Genomic DNA, 17,404 nt, shown 5'->3' with positions numbered 1-17,404 from the left:
GTGTGGCTGGGTGTCTCTGTGTGCATGTGTGTGTGGCTGGGTGTCGCCGTGTGTGTGTGTGTGGCTGGGTGTCTGTGTGTGTGTGTGTGAGGCTGGGTGTCGCCGTGTGCACGTGTCTGGGGGGGCTCCGGGTGTCCCAGCCCAGGGGCAGGGGGACACAGGGTCCAGAGGGAGCGGGGTGGGTGGCGGGGCTATGAACTTTGAGGGACTTCCCCCCAAGGGAGCATCACGCCCCCCCCCACCGATCTGCCCCACCCCTCTGTCATGGCTGAAACCGCTGTCCCCCCCGATGACCCCCCCAGGATTTCCCCCCCGCCGCAGGGCTGATGTCAGCCCCCTTCCTGTGGGGTAAGAGGGAGGCCGCCCGTGGGTGCATTTCGCAAAGGGGCCGGAAGGTTGGCAAAGACTGGGAGGAACGTGGGGGGGGAACCGGCCGGGGTGGTGTGGGGGACATGAACCGTGCAGGGGGCTGGGGGGGGGGACGTGACTCCCAGCTTCTATTTCTGCCCTTGGCTACAGCCCCCTTCCAAAAATAGCCCCCGGCTTTCACTTCCCTCACAACCCCCTCCCCCCCCAGACACTTGGGTCCCACCCCAGCTGGGAGGGGAGTGGGGTCTAGGGGTTAGAGCAGAGGGGGGTGGCAGCTGGGAGCCAGGACTCCTGGGTTCTCTCCCCGGCTCTGGGAGGGGAGCGGGGGCTGGTGGGTTACAGCAGGGGGGGCTGGGAGCCAGGACTCCGGGGTTCTCCCCCCAGCTCTGGGAGGGGAGTGGGGCCTAGTGGTTAGAGCAGGGCGGGCTGGGAGCCAGGACTCCTGGGTTCTCCCCCCGGCTCTGGGAAGGGAGTGGGAGCGGGGGGTTAGAGCAGGGGGGCTGGGAGCCAGGACTCCTGGGTTCTCTCCCCGGCGCTGGGAGGGGAGTGGGGGCTGGTGGGTCAGAGCAGGGGTGCTGGGAGCCAGGACTCCTGGGTTCTCTCCCCGGCTCTGGGAGGGGAGTGGGGGCTGGTGGGTTAGAGCAGGGGGGCTGGGAGCCAGGACTCCTGGGTTCTCTCCCCGGCTCTGGGAGGGGAGTGGGGGCTGGTGGGTTAGAGCAGGGGGGGCTGGGAGCCAGGACTCCTGGGTTCTCTCCCCGGCTCTGGGAGGGGAGTGGGGCCTAGTGGTTAGAGCAGGGCGGGCTGGGAGCCAGGACTCCTGGGTTCTCCCCCCGGCTCTGGGAAGGGAGTGGGAGCGGGGGGTTAGAGCAGGGGGGCTGGGAGCCAGGACTCCTGGGTTCTCTCCCCGGCTCTGGGAGGGGAGTGGGGGCTGGTGGGTCAGAGCAGGGGGGTTGGGAGCCAGGACTCCTGGGTTCTCTCCCCGGCTCTGGGAGGGGAGTGGGGGCTGGTGGGTTAGAGCAGGGGTGCTGGGAGCCAGGACTCCTGGGTTCTCTCCCCGGCTCTGGGAGGGGAGTGGGGGCTGGTGGGTTACAGCAGGGGGGGCTGGGAGCCAGAACACCTGGGTTCTCTCCCCGGTGCTGTGGGGGTGTGGGCGGGGCCATGTACAGATGTGGGGTGGGTGGGGGCTGTGGTTTGGGGGTCTCTGACCCCAGCCCTGTCCCCCAGCTGTGACTCAGGCCTGCTGCCCACGCCAGCCCTGGGCCTCTCACATCTGGTCCCCATCGCGCTGCGGCCGGGGCGGTTTGAAATCCAGCCTGTTCCCCAAGGCCCCAGCAGCCCCCACTCCCCTCCCAGAGCTGGGGAGAGAACCCAGGAGTCCTGGCTCCCAGCCCCCCCTGCTCTGACCCACCAGCCCTCACTCCCCTCCCAGAGCCGGGGAGAGAACCCAGGAGTCCTGGCTCCCAGCCCCCCCTGCTCTAACCCACCAGCCCCCTCTCCCCTCCCAGAGCCGGGGAGAGAACCCAGGAGTCCTGGCTCCCAGCCCCCCCCCGCTCTAACCCACCCGCCCCCACTCCCCTCCCAGAGCCGGGGAGAACCCAGGAGTCCTGGCTCCCAGCCCCCCTGCTCTAACCCACCAGCCCCCACTCCCCTCCCAGAGCCGGGGAGAGAACCCAGGAGTCCTGGCTCCCAGCCCCCCTGCTCTGACCCACCAGCCCCCCCCTCCCAGAGCTGGGGAGAGAACCCAGGAGTCCTGGCTCCCAGCCCCCCCTGCTCCGACCCACCAACCCCCGCTCCCCTTCCAGAGCCAGGGAGAGAACCCAGGAGTCCTGGCTCCCAGCCCCCCCTGCTGTAACCCACCAGCCCCCACTCCCCTCCCAGAGCCGGGGAGAGAACCCAGGAGTCCTGGCTCCCAGCCCCCCCTGCTCTGACCCACCAGCCCCCACTCCCCTCCCAGAGCCGGGGAGAACCCAGGAGTCCTGGCTCCCAGCCCCCCTGCTCTGACCCACCAGCCCCCCCCTCCCAGAGCCGGGGAGAGAACCCAGGAGTCCTGGCTCCCAGCCCCCCTGCTCTGACCCACCAGCCCCCACTCCCCTCCCAGAGCCGGGGAGAGAACCCAGGAGTCCTGGTTCCCAGCCCCCCGGAGGCTGAGGACGCTGTGTACGATGGTGACTGGACAAGGGGGCGACCGACAGAACATTCCATCCCGGCCACTCACCAGCCAGACTCGCTGGCCAGGGTCTCCCCACAGTGACCAGAGGCTGAGCCGGCATTCCTGACCCACGCGCTCACAGCCTGGGCCGGGCGGGGGGCTAGTGGTTAGAGCAGGGGGGGCTGGGAGCCAGGACTCCTGGGTTCTCCCCAGCTCTGGGAGGGGAGTGGGGGCTGGTGGGTCAGAGCAGGGGAGCTGGGAGCCAGGACTCCTGGGTTCTCTCCCCGGCTCTGGGAGGGGAGTGGGGGCTGGTGGGTTAGAGCAGGGGGGCTGGGAGCCAGGACTCCTGGGTTCTCTCCCCGGCTCTGGGAGGGGAGCGGGGGCTGGTGGGTTACAGCAGGGGGGGCTGGGAGCCAGGACTCCTGGGTTCTCTGCCCGGCTCTGGGAGGGGAGTGGGGGCAGGTGGGTTAGAGCAGGGGGGGCTGGGAGCCAGGACTCCTGGGTTCTCTGCCCGGCTCTGGGAGGGGAGTGGGGGCTGTGGGTCAGAGCAGGGGGGGCTGGGAGCCAGGACTCCTGGGTTCTCCCCGGCTCTGGGAGGGGAGTGGGGGCCTGTGGTTAGAGCTGGGAGCGGCTCTGGGGTGGGCCGGATCCAAACCCCAAACCCCAGAGCTATTTCCGCCTCTGACGGCGCTGGAGGGGGGGGGCAGTGGAATCCCTCGAACATCAAGAACTTTCCATGCGCCCGGAACATATTTCGGGAGCTAAAAATAGGCGGCGAGGCGGTTCCATGAGGGCCAGGCTGCGGCGCGCCCCACGGAGCCAGCCCCTTCCAGGGGGCAGGGCGGGAGGGGGCTGGCCTGTGACCCACCCCGGGGCAGAGCAGAGCCCCGCAGGCCAGCCCCGCTCGGTGGGGTTCCCCTTCGGGAAGGCGGAAGTGGCCAGGAAGTTGGCGGCGGGGGGGGGAGGAAACAGGTGATGTGGGGCGTGCGCGGGGGGGAGGACACCGACCCGGAAAAAACAGCTCCCGCGAGTCAGAGACTCTGGCCCATAGCAGCCCCCCCCCAGCAGCTGGCCCGGGGGGGATCCCCACCCCGGCGTTCCCTGGAAGTCTGGAACCGGCTTCTGGGAAACCGCTGAGCGGCTAGCGGGGCCGGGCTTGTGGCGGGTGTGGGGTCACTGGGGGGGCAGCAGGGTCGAGGGGGGCTGCCGGAGGGGTCCCCTACAGAGCAGCAAGGTTGGGGAGCCGGGGGGGGGGGGAGGGCCAACCGGGCACCCCAGGGGGCCAGGAGGCGGGTCTGCAAAGAGGCGCCCCCCGACTGCCCCGCCCCCCCATTCCCAGACACCCCCTGTCCCCACATCTCCCCAGCCGGGCTCCCGCCCCCCTGCTCCAGGGCGTGGGACCAGCCGGATCTGTGGGGCTGTTTACCCAGCCGGGGAGTGGGCAGGGCTGGCGGGTCAATATTGACCCAGAGGGTGAGCCTGGCGCAGGGGCCCAGATACCCAGACGGCCGGGGCCCAGGGCCTGGGGGAGGGGCGGGGGAGCCAGGACTCCTGGGTTCTCGGCCTGGCTGCTGGGGGGAGGGGGTTGCTTCGCCCCTGCACTTTCCCTGCACGCTCAGCCGGATGAGGCAGCCCTTACTCACCCCCCCCCCCCCCCGGGCGCCCGGCTGCCTGCGGCTCCCTCACCGCGGCCCCCTCACCGCGCCCGCCAGACGGGGCCTGGGGGGGTGTCTGACAGCGGGCGGGGGAGTCTGCACCCCCCGTTCCCCCCCCAGGGCTGGGCAGTGCCCCTGATCTCAGCCAGGTCTGGGTGGTGCCTGGCCCCATGGGGGCCCTGAGCCCTGGGGCCGGGGAGGAGCCGGCGCCCCCCAGAGGGGACAGGCCCCTGCCCCATTCCCTGCCCCCCTGAGCCAGCCAGTCCCCGCCCTGGGGCCGGGGGGAGCCGCCCCCCCCCAGAGGGGACAGGCCCCTGCCCCATTCCACACCCCCCTGAGCCAGCCAGTCCCCGCCCTGGGGCCGGGGGGGAGCCGGCGCCCCCCAGAGGGGACAGGCCCCTGCCCCATTCCCCACCCCCCCGAGCCAGCCAGTCCCCGCCCTGGGGCCGGGGGGAGCCGGCGCCCCCCAGAGGGGACAGGCCCCTGCCCCATTCCCTGCCCCCCTGAGCCAGCCAGTCCCTGCTCTGGGGCCGGGTGGGAGCCGGCGCCCCCCCAGAGGGGACAGGCCCCGCCCCCCTTCCCGCCCCCCTGCGCCAGCCAGTCCCCGCCCTGGGGCCGGGTGGGAGCCGATGCCCCCCAGAGGGGACAGGCCCCTGCCCCATTCCCGCCCCCCTGAGCCAGCCAGTCCCTGCCCTGGGGCCGGGTGGGAGCCGGCGCCCCCCAGAGGGGACAGGCCCCTGCCCCATTCCCGCCCCCCTGAGCCAGCCAGTCCCCGCCCTGGGGCCGGGTGGGAGCCGATGCCCCCCAGAGGGGACAGGCCCCTGCCCCCCTGAGCCAGCCAGTCCCTGCCCTGGGGCCGGGGGGGAGCCGGCGCCCCCCAGAGGGGACAGGCCCCTGCCCCATTCCCCGCCCCCCTGAGCCAGCCAGTCCCTGCTCTGGGGCCGGGTGGGAGCCGGCGCCCCCCAGAGGGGACAGGCCCCCGCCCCCCTGAGCCAGCCAGTCCCTGCCCTGGGGCCGGGTGGGAGCCGATGCCCCCCAGAGGGGACAGGCCCCTGCCCCCGTGAGCCAGCCAGTCCCTGCCCTGGGGCCGGGGGGGAGCCGGCGCCCCCCAGAGGGGACAGGCCCCTGCCCCATTCCCCGCCCCCCTGAGCCAGCCAGTCCCTGCCCTGGGGCCAGGGGGGAGCCGGCGCCCCCCAGAGGGGACAGGCCCCTGCCCCATGGCGCGGCATGAATCAGCCTGAAATTCCCCGCGAGGGGGTGGGCTGGCAATTCCCGGCGCAGGGATGGGTCACGTCGCGGGCGCGCGGTTCCCGAGTGCCCCCCCCTCCGTTAGCTCATCTCCCGCCCAGACACCGACCCTGGTTTCCTCTCCCCGGTGGAGACGCTTCCTGCCAGGCACCGCTCCAGAGCCAGACGCAGGGAGCTGCCAGCGGGTTTCCCCGAGAACCCAGGTGTCCGGGGGGGCGGGGACAGAGGGACCGCGGCACCCGTGGGGTTCGCACCCTCCGGCTCCTGCTGCGGCGTCTCCGGCCCCGGGTGCCTTCCCGAAATCTGCAGCTCCCGGAGTCACGGGAGCGCGGCCTCGCCCCGCGCTCAGGCAGAGCCGGGCCGGCCCGTTCTCGCCGCACGCGGGGCGGGGGGAAGCTGGGGGCCGTGGCACTGAGATCGGGGCGTGCGGGGGGCGGGGGGGTTGTCACACCCAAAGCCTGCAGTGGGGACGGGGTTTGGGCTCAGACATCGGCCTTAAAACTCGCCGGGGTTTCGTGCCCCCACCTCCCACCCCGTCGGGGGTCGGCCGCCCGGACGTGAGCAGGGGAAACCCATTGTTTGGGGCCCACATTTCCTGAAAGCTCGGCCCCCCAAGCAGAGAGTCTGTCCCTTGGGGCGGGGCCAGCCCCCCAGGGAGTCACGGAGCGAGGGGCCATGATGGGGGGCAGGCGGGGCTGGGGGGGGCACGTGCCTGTCCAGGAGCGCTGGGGCTGGGGGCAGGGGTTGGCCCCTGGCGCAGAGACAGAGCCCCACACACATCCATCCCCATCTCCTCACCCTTCCCTGCCCCACATCCCTCCTCCTCACCCTTCCCTGCCCCACATCCCTCCTCCACCCCCCATCTCCTCACCCTTCCCTGCCCCACATCCCTCCTCCTCACCCTTCCCTGCCCCACATCCCTCCTCCACCCCCCATCTCCTCACCCTTCCCTGCCCCACATCCCTCCTCCTCACCCTTCGCTGCCCCACATCCCTGCCCCACATCCCTCCTCCACCCCCCATCTCCTCACCCTTCCCTGTCCCACATCCCTCCTCCACCCCCTTTGTCCTCACCCTTCCCTGCCCCACATCCCTCCTCCACCCCCCATCTCCTCACCCTTCCCTGCCCCACATCCCTGCCCCACATCCCTCCTCCTCACCCTTCCCTGCCCCACATCCCTCCTCCTCTCCCTTCCCTGCCCCACATCCCTCCTCCACCGCCATCTCCTCACCCTTCCCTGCCCCACATCCCTCCTCCTCTCCCTTCCCTGCCCCACATCCCTCCTCCACCCCCATCTCCTCACCCTTCCCTGCCCCACATCCCTGCCCCACATCCCTCCTCCACCCCATCTCCTCACCCTTCCCTGCCCCACATCCCTGCCCCACATCCCTCCTCCACCCCATCTCCTCACCCTTCCCTGCCCCACATCCCTCCTCCACCCCATCTCCTCACCCTTCCCTGCCCCACATCCCTCCTCCTCTCCCTTCCCTGCCCCACATTCCTCCTCCTCTCCCTTCCCTGCCCCACATCCCTCCTCCACCCCATCTCCTCACCCTTCCCTGCCCCACATCCCTCCTCCTCTCCCTTCCCTGCCCCACATCCCTCCTCCACCCCATCTCCTCACCCTTCCCTGCCCCATGTTCCTGCCCCACATCCCTCCACCCCAGCCCCTTCCTGGGCCTCTCCCAGCACGTGGCCCCCAACGTGACCCAGGCCAGGGCAGAGGCCAGGCCCCCACTCGGCTCCCAGCTGCTGAGTCACGTCCCCCGGGGCCGAGTGCGAGGCGGGGGCTGAGTCACGGTTCCCAGCGCCGGCCAAAGCCGGGTTCGGCTGGGCCGTGTGGGGCCCTGCCCCCTGCTCCCGCCTGAGCCCCCTGAAACCCCCTCCTGAGCCCCCTGAACCCCCTCCTGAGCCCCCTGAAACCCCTCCTGAGCCCCCCGCCCCTGAACCCCCTCCTGAGCCCCCTGAAACCCCCTCCTGAGCCCCCTGAACCCCCTCCTGAGCCCCCGCCCCCTGAACCCCTCCTGAGCCCCCTGAATCCCCCTCCTGCGCCCCCCGCCCCCGGTACCCCCCCTGCCGAGCCCCCTGAAACCCCCTCCTGTGCCCCCTGAACCCCCTCCTGAGCCCCCCGCCCCCTGAAACCCCCTCCTGAGCCCCCTGAACCCCCTCCTGAGCCCCCTGAAACCCCCTCCTGAGCCCCCCGCCCCCTGAACCCCCTCCTGAGCCCCTGAAACCCCTCCTGAGCCCCCCGCCCCCTGAAACCCCCTCCTGAGCCCCCTGAAACCCCCTCCTGAGCCCCCACCCCCTGTCCCCTCCTGAGCCCCCTGAAACCCCTCCTGAGCCCCCCCCCTGAAACCCCCCTCCTGAGCCCCCTGAAACCCCCTCCTGAGCCCCTGAAACCCCCCGATACACCCTCCTGAGCCCCCTGAAACCCCCTCCTGAGCCCCCCGCCCCCTGAAACCCCCTCCTGAGCCCCCTGAAACCCCCTCCTGAGCCCCCTGCCCCCTGAAACCCCCCTCCTGAGCCCCCTGAAACCCCCTCCTGAGCCCCCTGCCCCCTGAAACCCCCTCCTGAGCCCCCTGAACCCCCTCCTGAGCCCCCCGCCCCCTGAAACCCCCTCCTGAGCCCCCTGAAACCCCCTCCTGAGCCCCCCACCCCTGAAACCCCCTCCTGAGCCCCCTGAACCCCCTCCTGTGCCCCCCGCCCCCTTAACCCCCTCCTGAGCCCCCTGAACCCCCTCCTGAGCCCCCCGCCCCCTGAAACCCCCTCCTGAGCCTCCTGAAACCCCCTCCTGAGCCCCCGCCCCCTGAAACCCCCCTCCTGAGCCCCCTGAACCCCCTCCTGAGCCCCCCGCCCCCTGAAACTCCCCTCCTGAGCCCCCTGAAACCCCTCCTGAGCCCCCGCCCCCTGAAACCCCCCTCCTGAGCCCCCTGAAACCTCCTCCTGAGCCCCCCGCCCCCGGAACCCCCCTCCTGAGCCCCTGAACCCCCTCCTGAGCCCCCTGAAAACCCCCTCCTGAGCACCCCCCCCCTGAAACCCCCTCCTGAGCCCCCTGAAACCCCCTCCTGAGCCCCCCGCCCCCTGAAACCCCCTCCTGAGCCCCCTGAACCCCCTCCTGAGCCCCCCGCCCCCATCAACCCCCCTCCTGCGACCCCTGAAACCCCCTCCTGAGCCCCCCGCCCCCGGAACCCCCCTCCTGAGCCCCCTGAACCCCCTCCTGAGCCCCCCGCCCCCTGAAACCCCCTCCTGAGCCCCTGAACCCCCTCCTGAGCCCCCCGCCCCCTGAAACCCCTCCTGAGCCCCCTGAAACCCCCTCCTGAGCCCCCCGCCCCCTGAAACCACCCTCCTGAGCCCCCTGAAACCCCCTCCTGAGCCCCCCGCCCCTGAAACCCCCTCCTGAGCCCCCTTAACCCCCTCCTGAGCCCCCTGAACCCCCTCCTGAGCCCCCCGCCCCCTGAAACCTCCCTCCTGAGCCCCCTGAACCCCCTCCTGAGCCCCCCGCCCCTGAAACCCCCCTCCTGAGCCCCTGAACCCCCTCCTGAGCCCCCGCCCCCGAAACCCCCCTCCTGAGCCCCCTGAAACCCCCTCCTGAGCCCCCGCCCCCTGAAACCCCCCTCCTGAGCCCCCTGAACCCCCTCCTGAGCCCCACGCGCCTGAACCCCCTCCTGAGCCCCCTGAACCCCCTCCTGAGCCCCCTGCCCCTGAAACCCCCCTCCTGAGCCCCCTGATCCCCCTCCGGAGCCCCCGCCCCCGAAACCCCCCTCCTGAGCCCCCTGAAACCCTCTCCTGAGCCCCCCCGAGCCCCCTCCTGAGCTCCCTGCCCCCCAAACCCTTCTCCTGTGACCCCTGCTCCCTCCTGAGCCCACCCAAAACCCCCTCCTGAGCCCCCCAAGCCCCCCTCCTGAGCCCTCAACCTCCTGTCCCCTCCTGAGCCCCCTCCTCCTCCTCCTGAACCCCCTGCTCCCCCCTGAGCCCCCCATGCCCGAAACCCCCTCCTGAGCCCCCCAAACCCTCCTCCTGAGCCCCCGAGCCCCCTCCTGAGCCCCCTGAAACCCCCTCCTGAGCCCCCCGAGCCCCCCTCCTGAACCCTCTGAACCTCCTGTCCCCTCCTGAGCCCCCTCCTCCTCCTCCTGAGCCCCCGAGACCCCCTCCTGAACCCCGTCCCCTCCTGAGCCCCCCTTCTCCTACCCCTCCCCCCGAACCCCCTGCTCCCTGCTGAGCCCCACCCCCCGAGCCCCCCTCCTGAGCCCCCCCCTCCTCCTCCTGAACCCCCTGCTCCCCCCGAACCCCCTGTCCCCTCCTGAGCCCCCCGAGCCCCCCTTCTCCTACTCCTCCCCCCGAACCCCCTGCTCCCTGCTGAGCCCCCCACCCCCGAAACCCCCTCCTGAGCCCCCCGAGCCCCCTCCTGAGCCCCCTGCTCCCCCCGAACCCCCTGTCCTCTCCTGAGCCCCCCGAACCCCTGCTCCCCCTGAGCCCCCCATGCCCTAAACCCCCTCCTGAGCCCCCCCAAGCCCCCATCCTGAGCCCCATGAACCTCCTGCCTCCTCCTGAGCCCCCCTGAAACCACCTCCTGAGCCCCTCAGCTCCTGAGCTCCCCCACCCCCTCCTGAGACCCCCGCCTCACTCCCTGCAGCCCAGCCCCCCAATGGCCCCCCATAATGGCCCAAGCCCTCTGCCCCCTCGTGGCCTGAGCCCAGCCTCCGCAACTGACCCCCACCCTCTCCCTAGCCCCCAACCTGCTCCCTGCCGGCCCATCGCCCCTCCTGAGCCCCTGCCCCCTTGGGGCCTGACCCCAGCCCCCCAACTGATCTCCTGCCCCCTGCCAGCCCCCCGCCCGCCCCCAGCAGAGAGGCAGCAGCTCTAGAATAAAATCCATCTCTTTATTGGTGGGTCCTTCTGGTTTTACACCCGCGAGACACAGGGCGGGTCTGACAGACAGACAGACCCCCCCCCCGCCGGACCCCCCCGGCCGCCATCAGCGCCCCCCTCCGAGACCCAGCCACAGCGGGGCCACTCCCCCTGCCCCGCTCCAAGCCCCTCACACCCAGCCCCCCTCAGACGCCAGGGGGCGGGTGCCGGGATCCCAGCCCTCGCGGGGGGGGGGTCCCTGTGTTTGGGGGTCTTCCCTGATAGCCCTGGGGGGTCTGCCCTGGACGACATGGGGGGGGCATGGGGAGCCGGGGGGTGGAGAGTGTGGGCTGGGCTGAGGGGGCAGGGATGGGGGTCTGCCCCCCCACTCCTTTCCTGGGACCCTGCCCAGAAAAATGCCAGGCTGAGCCCAGCATGCGCACAACAGCGCAATCCCTCGCACACTCAGCCACAACCACTGCACACGCGGGCGCATGCTCAGTGCACATTCACGCATGTGTGCTCACACTGCCACTAACACACTCATTGCAGACACACAGACACTCCTCAGATACTCCCGCTCACAGATCACAGACACACTAGTGCACACACTGACACACAAACACACACTAGTGCACACACTGACACACAAACACACACTAATCTATGCACTGACATACCCACACACTAGTGCACACACTGACACAGACACTAATGCACGCACCGACACACACAAACACACACACTAATGCACGCACCGACACACACACACTAATGCACACACTGACACACACACTAATGTATGCACTGACACACTAACACACACACACACTAATGCACACACTGACACACAAACGCACTAATGCACACACTAATGCATGCACTAGCACACACAAACACACACACTAATGCACACACACACACTAATACACACGCACAAACACACACTAATGCACACACACTAATACACACATACACATGCACAAACACACACACTAATGCACACATACACTAATGCATGCACAAACACACACACTAATGCACACACACCCACACTAATGCACACACACCCACACTAATGCACGCACTAACACACACACACTAATGAACTGACACACACACAAATGCACACACTGACACACACACACATGCACGCACCGACACAAACTAATGCACACACACACACACACACACACTCTCACTCTTCTCAGCTCCCCCGTCCCCGTGCTCCCCCCCGCTCACTGACCCGGGTACTGGATGCGGAAGATGTGGACGGTGCCGTCGCTCAGCGCCACGGCGAAGTGCCCGTCCCCGGTGACGGTGGCCACCCGGGCTCGCTCGATGCCGTGCCGGGCGGTGAGGAAGGGCCCCAGCGCCTCCCCGCCCGGCCCGAACGCCATCACCTTGTTCAGCTCCCGCAGGGTCACGTAGAAATGGCCCCTGTCGTCGGCGCAGACGGCCCCCGGCTGGCACCGCTCCAGCCGCTCCTCGCCCAGCTCTGCCAGCAGCTGCCCGTGCCCGTCAAACGCCACCACGCTGCGCCGGTGCCAGTCCGAGGCCACGTAGCGCCCGCGCCGGCCGGCCACGAACACCATGGCCAGACGGTCGTGCCCGTCCGGGAAAATCTTCTCCACCAGCTCCCCCCGGGCATCGTAGACCTCCAGGTGCCCCGCCACGCTCACCGCCACGGCCTCGCCCCCCTCCGCCGCCGGCGTGACGGCGTGGCTGGCCTGGGTGGGGCGCAGGGCCTTCTGCCAGACCAGGGCGCCGTCCCGCTCCGCCAGGTAGAGCCGGGAGCCGGCGGTGTAGGCCACCCGGCTGCCCACGGCTGCCACGCTGCAGGGGGCCACGCCGCCATGCACGGGGACGGCGCCCCGGAAGTCCCCCTGCAGCGAGAAGCGTTTGAGGCTGCGGTTCTCCTCGTCGGCCAGGAGCAGCTCCCTGGAGCCCAGGGGGCAAAGCCCCGTGACTCGGGGCCGATGCTTGTCCCCGGGGACCCGCACCGAGAAGCTGCAGGAGAAGCGGGCGGTGGGGGGCGGCCGGCACGAGGGTGGATCTGGGGCAGGGTCCAGCAGCTCCGGGGCAGAGGCCGACGGCTCCAGGGAAGGGGCCCGTGGCTTCGGGGAAAGGGCCGGCAGCTCCGGGGCAGAGGCTGACGGCTCCAGGGAAGGGGCCCGTGGCTTCGGGGAAGGGGCCGGCAGCTCCGGGGCAGAGGCCGACGGCTCCAGGGAAGGGGCCCGTGGCTTCGGGGAAGGGGCCGGCAGCTCCGGGGCAGAGGCCGACGGCTCCAGGGAAGGGGCGTCATGCTGGGCCCTGTCCTCCCCTCGGCCCTGGGGCTCGGCCTCGCCGACGTCCAGCTGGAAGAGGCTGCTCAGGTTCTGGAGATCGGCGCGGACGACCAGCCGGGGGCGCGGCCCCCCAAGGGGCTCCCAGTGGAAGCCCCGGAGCCGGGCGAGCCGCTGGGTGAGCAAGGCCTCCAGCGAGACGATCTCCACCGGCCGGCCCAGGGCCAGCACCTGGCGGGCGACGTCGGCCGTGCCGCGGGCCAGCTGCTCCTGCAGCTGCAGCTCGGTCCGGAGCAGGCCGGCCGCCGTCTCGCGCCCTTCCACGTGGCGCCGCAGGGCGGCCAGCACCTCCTCCTGCTGGGCCAGCAGGCGCCGGGCCGCGTCGGCGCAGGCGCGCTTCACCACGTCCCGCAGGCCGGCTTCGTGCCGCCGCAGCTGCTCCAGCTCCTCCTCCAGCGCCGCCCGCCCCCGGGCCACCCGCCCCGCCGCCTCCTCCACGCCGGCCAGCAGCTCGGCCACCAGGGGCCGCCGGGCCTCGGCCGCCTCCTCCAGCGTCTGGCAGGGGTGCTCCAGGTGCGGGCCCAGCCGGCACTCCCGGCAGAGGGGGCTGGCGCAGGGCTGGCAGAAGAAGCGCACCTCCTCGGCCGGGTGCTCGGGGCAGCGGGCGGCCTGGCGCTGCCGGATCTCCGCGTCGTGCTCCCCGGAGAGGTAGCCCTGCAGGCTCACCAGCCGGTGGGCGTGGGTAAGCCGGGAGCAGCGGTGCCCGGCGGCGCAGGCCTGGCACAGGCTGTCGGCGCAGTCCAGGCAGCGGGCGACGGCCGGGCGGCCGCCCTCCTGCCCGATCAGCGGGCACAGGGCGCAGGTCAGCCCCGCCTCGCCCGCCGGCCGCACCAGCTCCAGCAGCCCGTTGACGAAGAAGTTGGTCTTGAGGCCGGCCACCCCCTGCGGCAGGGACACGTCCTCCCGGCACTCGGGGCACCGCAGCCCCGGCCCGGCGCCCAGCAGCCCCTCCAGGCAGCCCTGGCAGTAGGTGTGCAGGCAGGGCAGGATCTTGGGCCGGCGAAGCCGCTCCAGGCAGATGGGGCAGGTCAGGAAGTCGATGGCGATAGCGTCCGAGAGGGACGGGGCGGCCGAGGCCATGACGCCCCGGCAAAGAGACAGCGGCAGGGAGTCTGCTGGAAGCACCTAGGTACAGTGAGGTTGCGGGACTCAGAGCCAGGACTCCTGGGTTCTCTCCCCGGCACTGGGAGGGGAGCGGGGGCTGGGGGCCAGGACGCCTGGGTTCTCTCCCCGGCTCTGGGAGGGGACTGGGGTCTGGGGGGTTAGAGTGGGGGGCTGGGAGCCAGGACGCCTGGGTTCTCTCCCCGGCTCTGTGAGGGGAGTGGGGGCTGGTGGGTTAGAGGGGGGGGGGGGCTGGGAGCCAGGACGCCTGGGTTCTCTCCCCAGCGCGGGGAGGGGAGGGGGGTGTGGTAGGTTAGAGAAGTGGGGGCTGGGAGCCAGGACTCCTGGGTTCTCTCCCCGGCTCTGGGAGGGGAGTGGGGGCTGGGAGCCAGGACTCCTGGGTTCTCTCCCCAGCTCTGGGAGGGGAGTGGGGGCTGGTGGGTTAGAGCAGGGGGGTCTGGGAGCCAGGACTCCTGGGTTCTCTCCCTGGCTCTGGGAGGGGAGTGGGGGCTGGTGGGTCAGAGCAGGGGGGCTGGGAGCCAGGACGCCTTGGTTCTCTCCCAGCGCTGGGAGGGGAGGGGGCACTGGTGGGTCAGAGCAGGGGGGCTGGGAGCCAGGACTCCTGGGTTCTCTCCCCGGCTCTGGGATGGGAGTGGGGGCTGGTGGGTTAGAGCAGGGGGGCTGGGAGCCAGGACTCCTGGGTTCTCTCCCCGGCTCTGGGAGGGGAGTGGGGGCTGGTGGGTCAGAGCAGGGGGGCTGGGAGCCAGGACGCCTGGGTTCTCTCCCAGCGCTGGGAGGGGAGTGGGGGCTGGTGGGTCAGAGCAGGGGGGGCTGGGAGCCAGGACTCCTGGGTTCTCTCCCCAGCTCTGGGAGGGGAGGGGGCGCTGGTGGGTTAGAGCAGGGGGGCTGGGAGCCAGGACGCCTGGGTTCTCTCCCCGGCTCTGGGAGGGGAGTGGGGGCTGGTGGTTAGAGCAGGGGGGTCTGGGAGCCAGGACTCCTGGGTTCTCTCCCCAGCGCTGGGAGGGGAGGGGGCGCTGGGGGGGTCAGAGCAGGGGGGCTGGGAGCCAGGACTCCTGGGTTCTCTCCCCGGCTCTGGGAGGGAAGTGGGGGCTGGTGGGTACCGCAGAAGCTCCCGCTCTGTTTGCAGTGGGGTGGAGGGTGTGGGGGGAGCGCGGGGGGAGCCGCGGCTGGGCCTGTGGGGGTCGGGGGAGGTTACCTGAGCCCGGGGGGGATCAGGCCTCTCGCCTCCCCGCGATGCAGGCTCCGACAGAGAAACGAAAGTGAAACTCGGCCCAGGGGCGGGCTCTGCCCGGGCTGGTGTTTCGGTCCCTTAGATTCCCCCCAGCGCGCATGGGAGAGCGACCCCCGGGCTGCCAAACACCGGCCCCCCAGCTCCAGCCCCACAGTGCCCTACACAGCCCCAGAGCCCCAGGCCGGCTCCCAGCCCCTCTGGCCCCGCACAGCCCCCTTCTCCCAGCCCCACGAGACCCCCCACAGCCCAAAGGAACATCCTCCCCCCAGCCCCTGCTCCAGCATCGCGGCAAGCCCCGCTCCCAGGCCCCCAGCCAGAGCAACCTCGTCAGCCCCACAGGGCTGCGTGCCCCCATCCCCGTGCCTCAGTTTCCCCATCTGGGCAGTTGGGGTGTCCCCCTCCCGCCAGCCTGGTCCCAGCAGACGGTCTCTGTGCACAAAGAGCTTTGAGATTAACGGAAAGCGGGGGGGGGGCGGGGGGGCGCTGCTGCAGCTCTGGGCACCTGGCCTCCCCCCACCCCCAAAATCACAGCTCCCCACCTGGCTCTGTGCCCCCAGCTGGTGCTGGAGGGGAGAGTGCAGCATGCATGGCTGTGTCTGGGGAGGGGCGGGGGTGCGTTCACACGGCTGTGTTTGTGTCTCCTCATGCACACACGTGTGTGCGTGTGAGGCCAGGTGCATTTGTGTTGCTCTGCATGGATGTTTGTGCGCACGGGGGTCTGTGGTTTGTGTGTGTGGGTCACGGGCCCCATGGGGGTGCAGGTGTGTGGTTAATTTCTGTGTGCAGGGTGTGTGTGGCTGCAGTGGCTGTTAGCCTGTGTGCACCTCTGCACATCTCACCCTGCTATGGCAGCACGTGCATATGTGTGTGTGAGCCGCAGTGTTTGTGTAACAGCTTCATTTGTCAGTGTGTGTGTGTGTGTGTGAGAGAGCAGACGTGCATGGGTTAGTGTCTGTGTGGTTCAGTATCGGGGGGGTGGCCGTGTTAGTCTGTAGCCACAGAAACAACAAGGAGTCGGGTGGCACCTTAAAGACTAAGATTGATTTGGGCATAAGCTTTCGTGGGTGGTTAGTGTCAGCGTGTCCATGTGTGTGAGAGCAGACGTGCATGGGCTAGTGTCAGTGTGTCTGTGTGTGCATGCGGATGTGTGTGTGTTAGTGCCAATGTGTTAGTGTGTCAGTGTGTGCATGTGTGTGTTAGTGTCAGTGTGTGTGTGCACAGATGTGTGTGCTAGTGTCAGTGGGATGTGCAGATGTGTGTGTGTCACTCACTGTGGTTAGTGTGTGTGCACAGATGTGTGTTAGTGTCAGTGTGATTAGTGTGTCAGTGTGTGTACAGATGTGTGTGCATTAGTGTCAGTGTCTGTGTGGTTAGAGTGTGTGTGTACAGACGTGTGTGCATTAGTGTCAGTGTGTGTGTATGGTTAGTGTGTGTGTGTACAGATGTGTGTTTGTTAATGTCAGTGTGGTTAGTGTGTCTGTGTGTGCACAGATGTGTGTGCATTACTGTCTGTGCAGTTAGTGTGTCCATGTGTGTGCAGATATGCATTAGTGTCAGTGTGTCCATGTGGTTAGTGTATCTGTGTGTGTGCAGATGCGGTCAGTGTGTTTGCAGACGTGTGCATTAGTGTCAGTGTGTCTGTGTGGTTAGTGTGTCAGTGTGTGCACAGATGTGTGTGCGTTAGTGTCTGTGCAGTTAGTGTGTCTGTGTGTGTGCAAACGTGCATTAGTGTCAGTGTGTCCATGTGGTTAGTGTGTCTGTGTGTTCGCAGACGTGTGCATTAGTGTCAGTGTGTCTGTGTGGTTAGTGTGTCTGTGTGTGTGCAGACGTGTGTGTGTTAGTGTCTGTGTGGTCAGTGTGTTTGCAGACGTGTGCATTAGTGTCAGTGTGTCTGTGTGGTTAGTGTGTCAGTGTGTGCACAGATGTGTGTGCGTTAGTGTCTGTGCAGTTAGTGTGTCTGTATGTGTGCAGACGTGTGTGTGTTAGTGTCTGTGCGGTCAGTGTGTGAAGACATGTGCATTAGTGTTAGTGTGTGCACAGATGTGTGTGCAGATGTGTGTGTGTTAGTGTTTGTGCGGTCAGTGTGTTTGCAGACGTGTGCATTAGTGTCAGTGTGTCTGTGTGGTTAGTGTGACAGTGTGTGTTAGTGTCTGTGCAGTCAGTGTGTGAAGACGTGTGCATTACTATCAGTGTGTCCGTGTGGTTAGTGTGCGCAGGGTGCGCGTGAGTTTGCACACCGAGGTGAGCAGCAGCATCCTTCTCTCGGGGCAGCGCCGTGAACCCACCGGGCCAGTGCCGTGCTCCGGCCAGACCCTCAAGGGGTCCTGCTCTTCCGGCCCCCGCGGCCTCCAACCCCCCGCCTGCTCCTGGGGGTGAGCTCGGGGGCTGGGCGTGCGGATCCGGCTCGGAGAACGGCCACCGGGCTGAACCCGGAGCC

The 17,404-nt window shown here is 69.2% G+C and overlaps 1 protein-coding gene across 1 annotated transcript; it reads right to left on the bottom strand.

Moving 5' to 3' along the window:
* Window positions 1–11,370: 11,370 nt before the first annotated feature.
* TRIM56 (tripartite motif containing 56) lies at window positions 11,371–14,988 on the bottom strand. Its single transcript, XM_045001567.1, has 2 exons — window positions 14,932–14,988; window positions 11,371–13,739 (listed from the first exon to the last, which is right to left on the bottom strand). The coding sequence occupies exon 2, from the start codon at window positions 13,692–13,694 to the stop codon at window positions 11,508–11,510; it is 2,187 nt and encodes a 728-aa protein (XP_044857502.1). The 5' UTR covers window positions 13,695–13,739; window positions 14,932–14,988; the 3' UTR covers window positions 11,371–11,507.
* Between the last annotated feature and the right edge of the window lie 2,416 nt (window positions 14,989–17,404).

This window comes from Mauremys mutica, unplaced genomic scaffold (assembly GCF_020497125.1).
Source record: "Mauremys mutica isolate MM-2020 ecotype Southern unplaced genomic scaffold, ASM2049712v1 Super-Scaffold_328, whole genome shotgun sequence".
In the NCBI taxonomy this organism is placed as follows: Eukaryota; Metazoa; Chordata; order Testudines; family Geoemydidae; genus Mauremys; species Mauremys mutica.
This window is presented reverse-complemented; position numbering and strand designations above follow the sequence as displayed.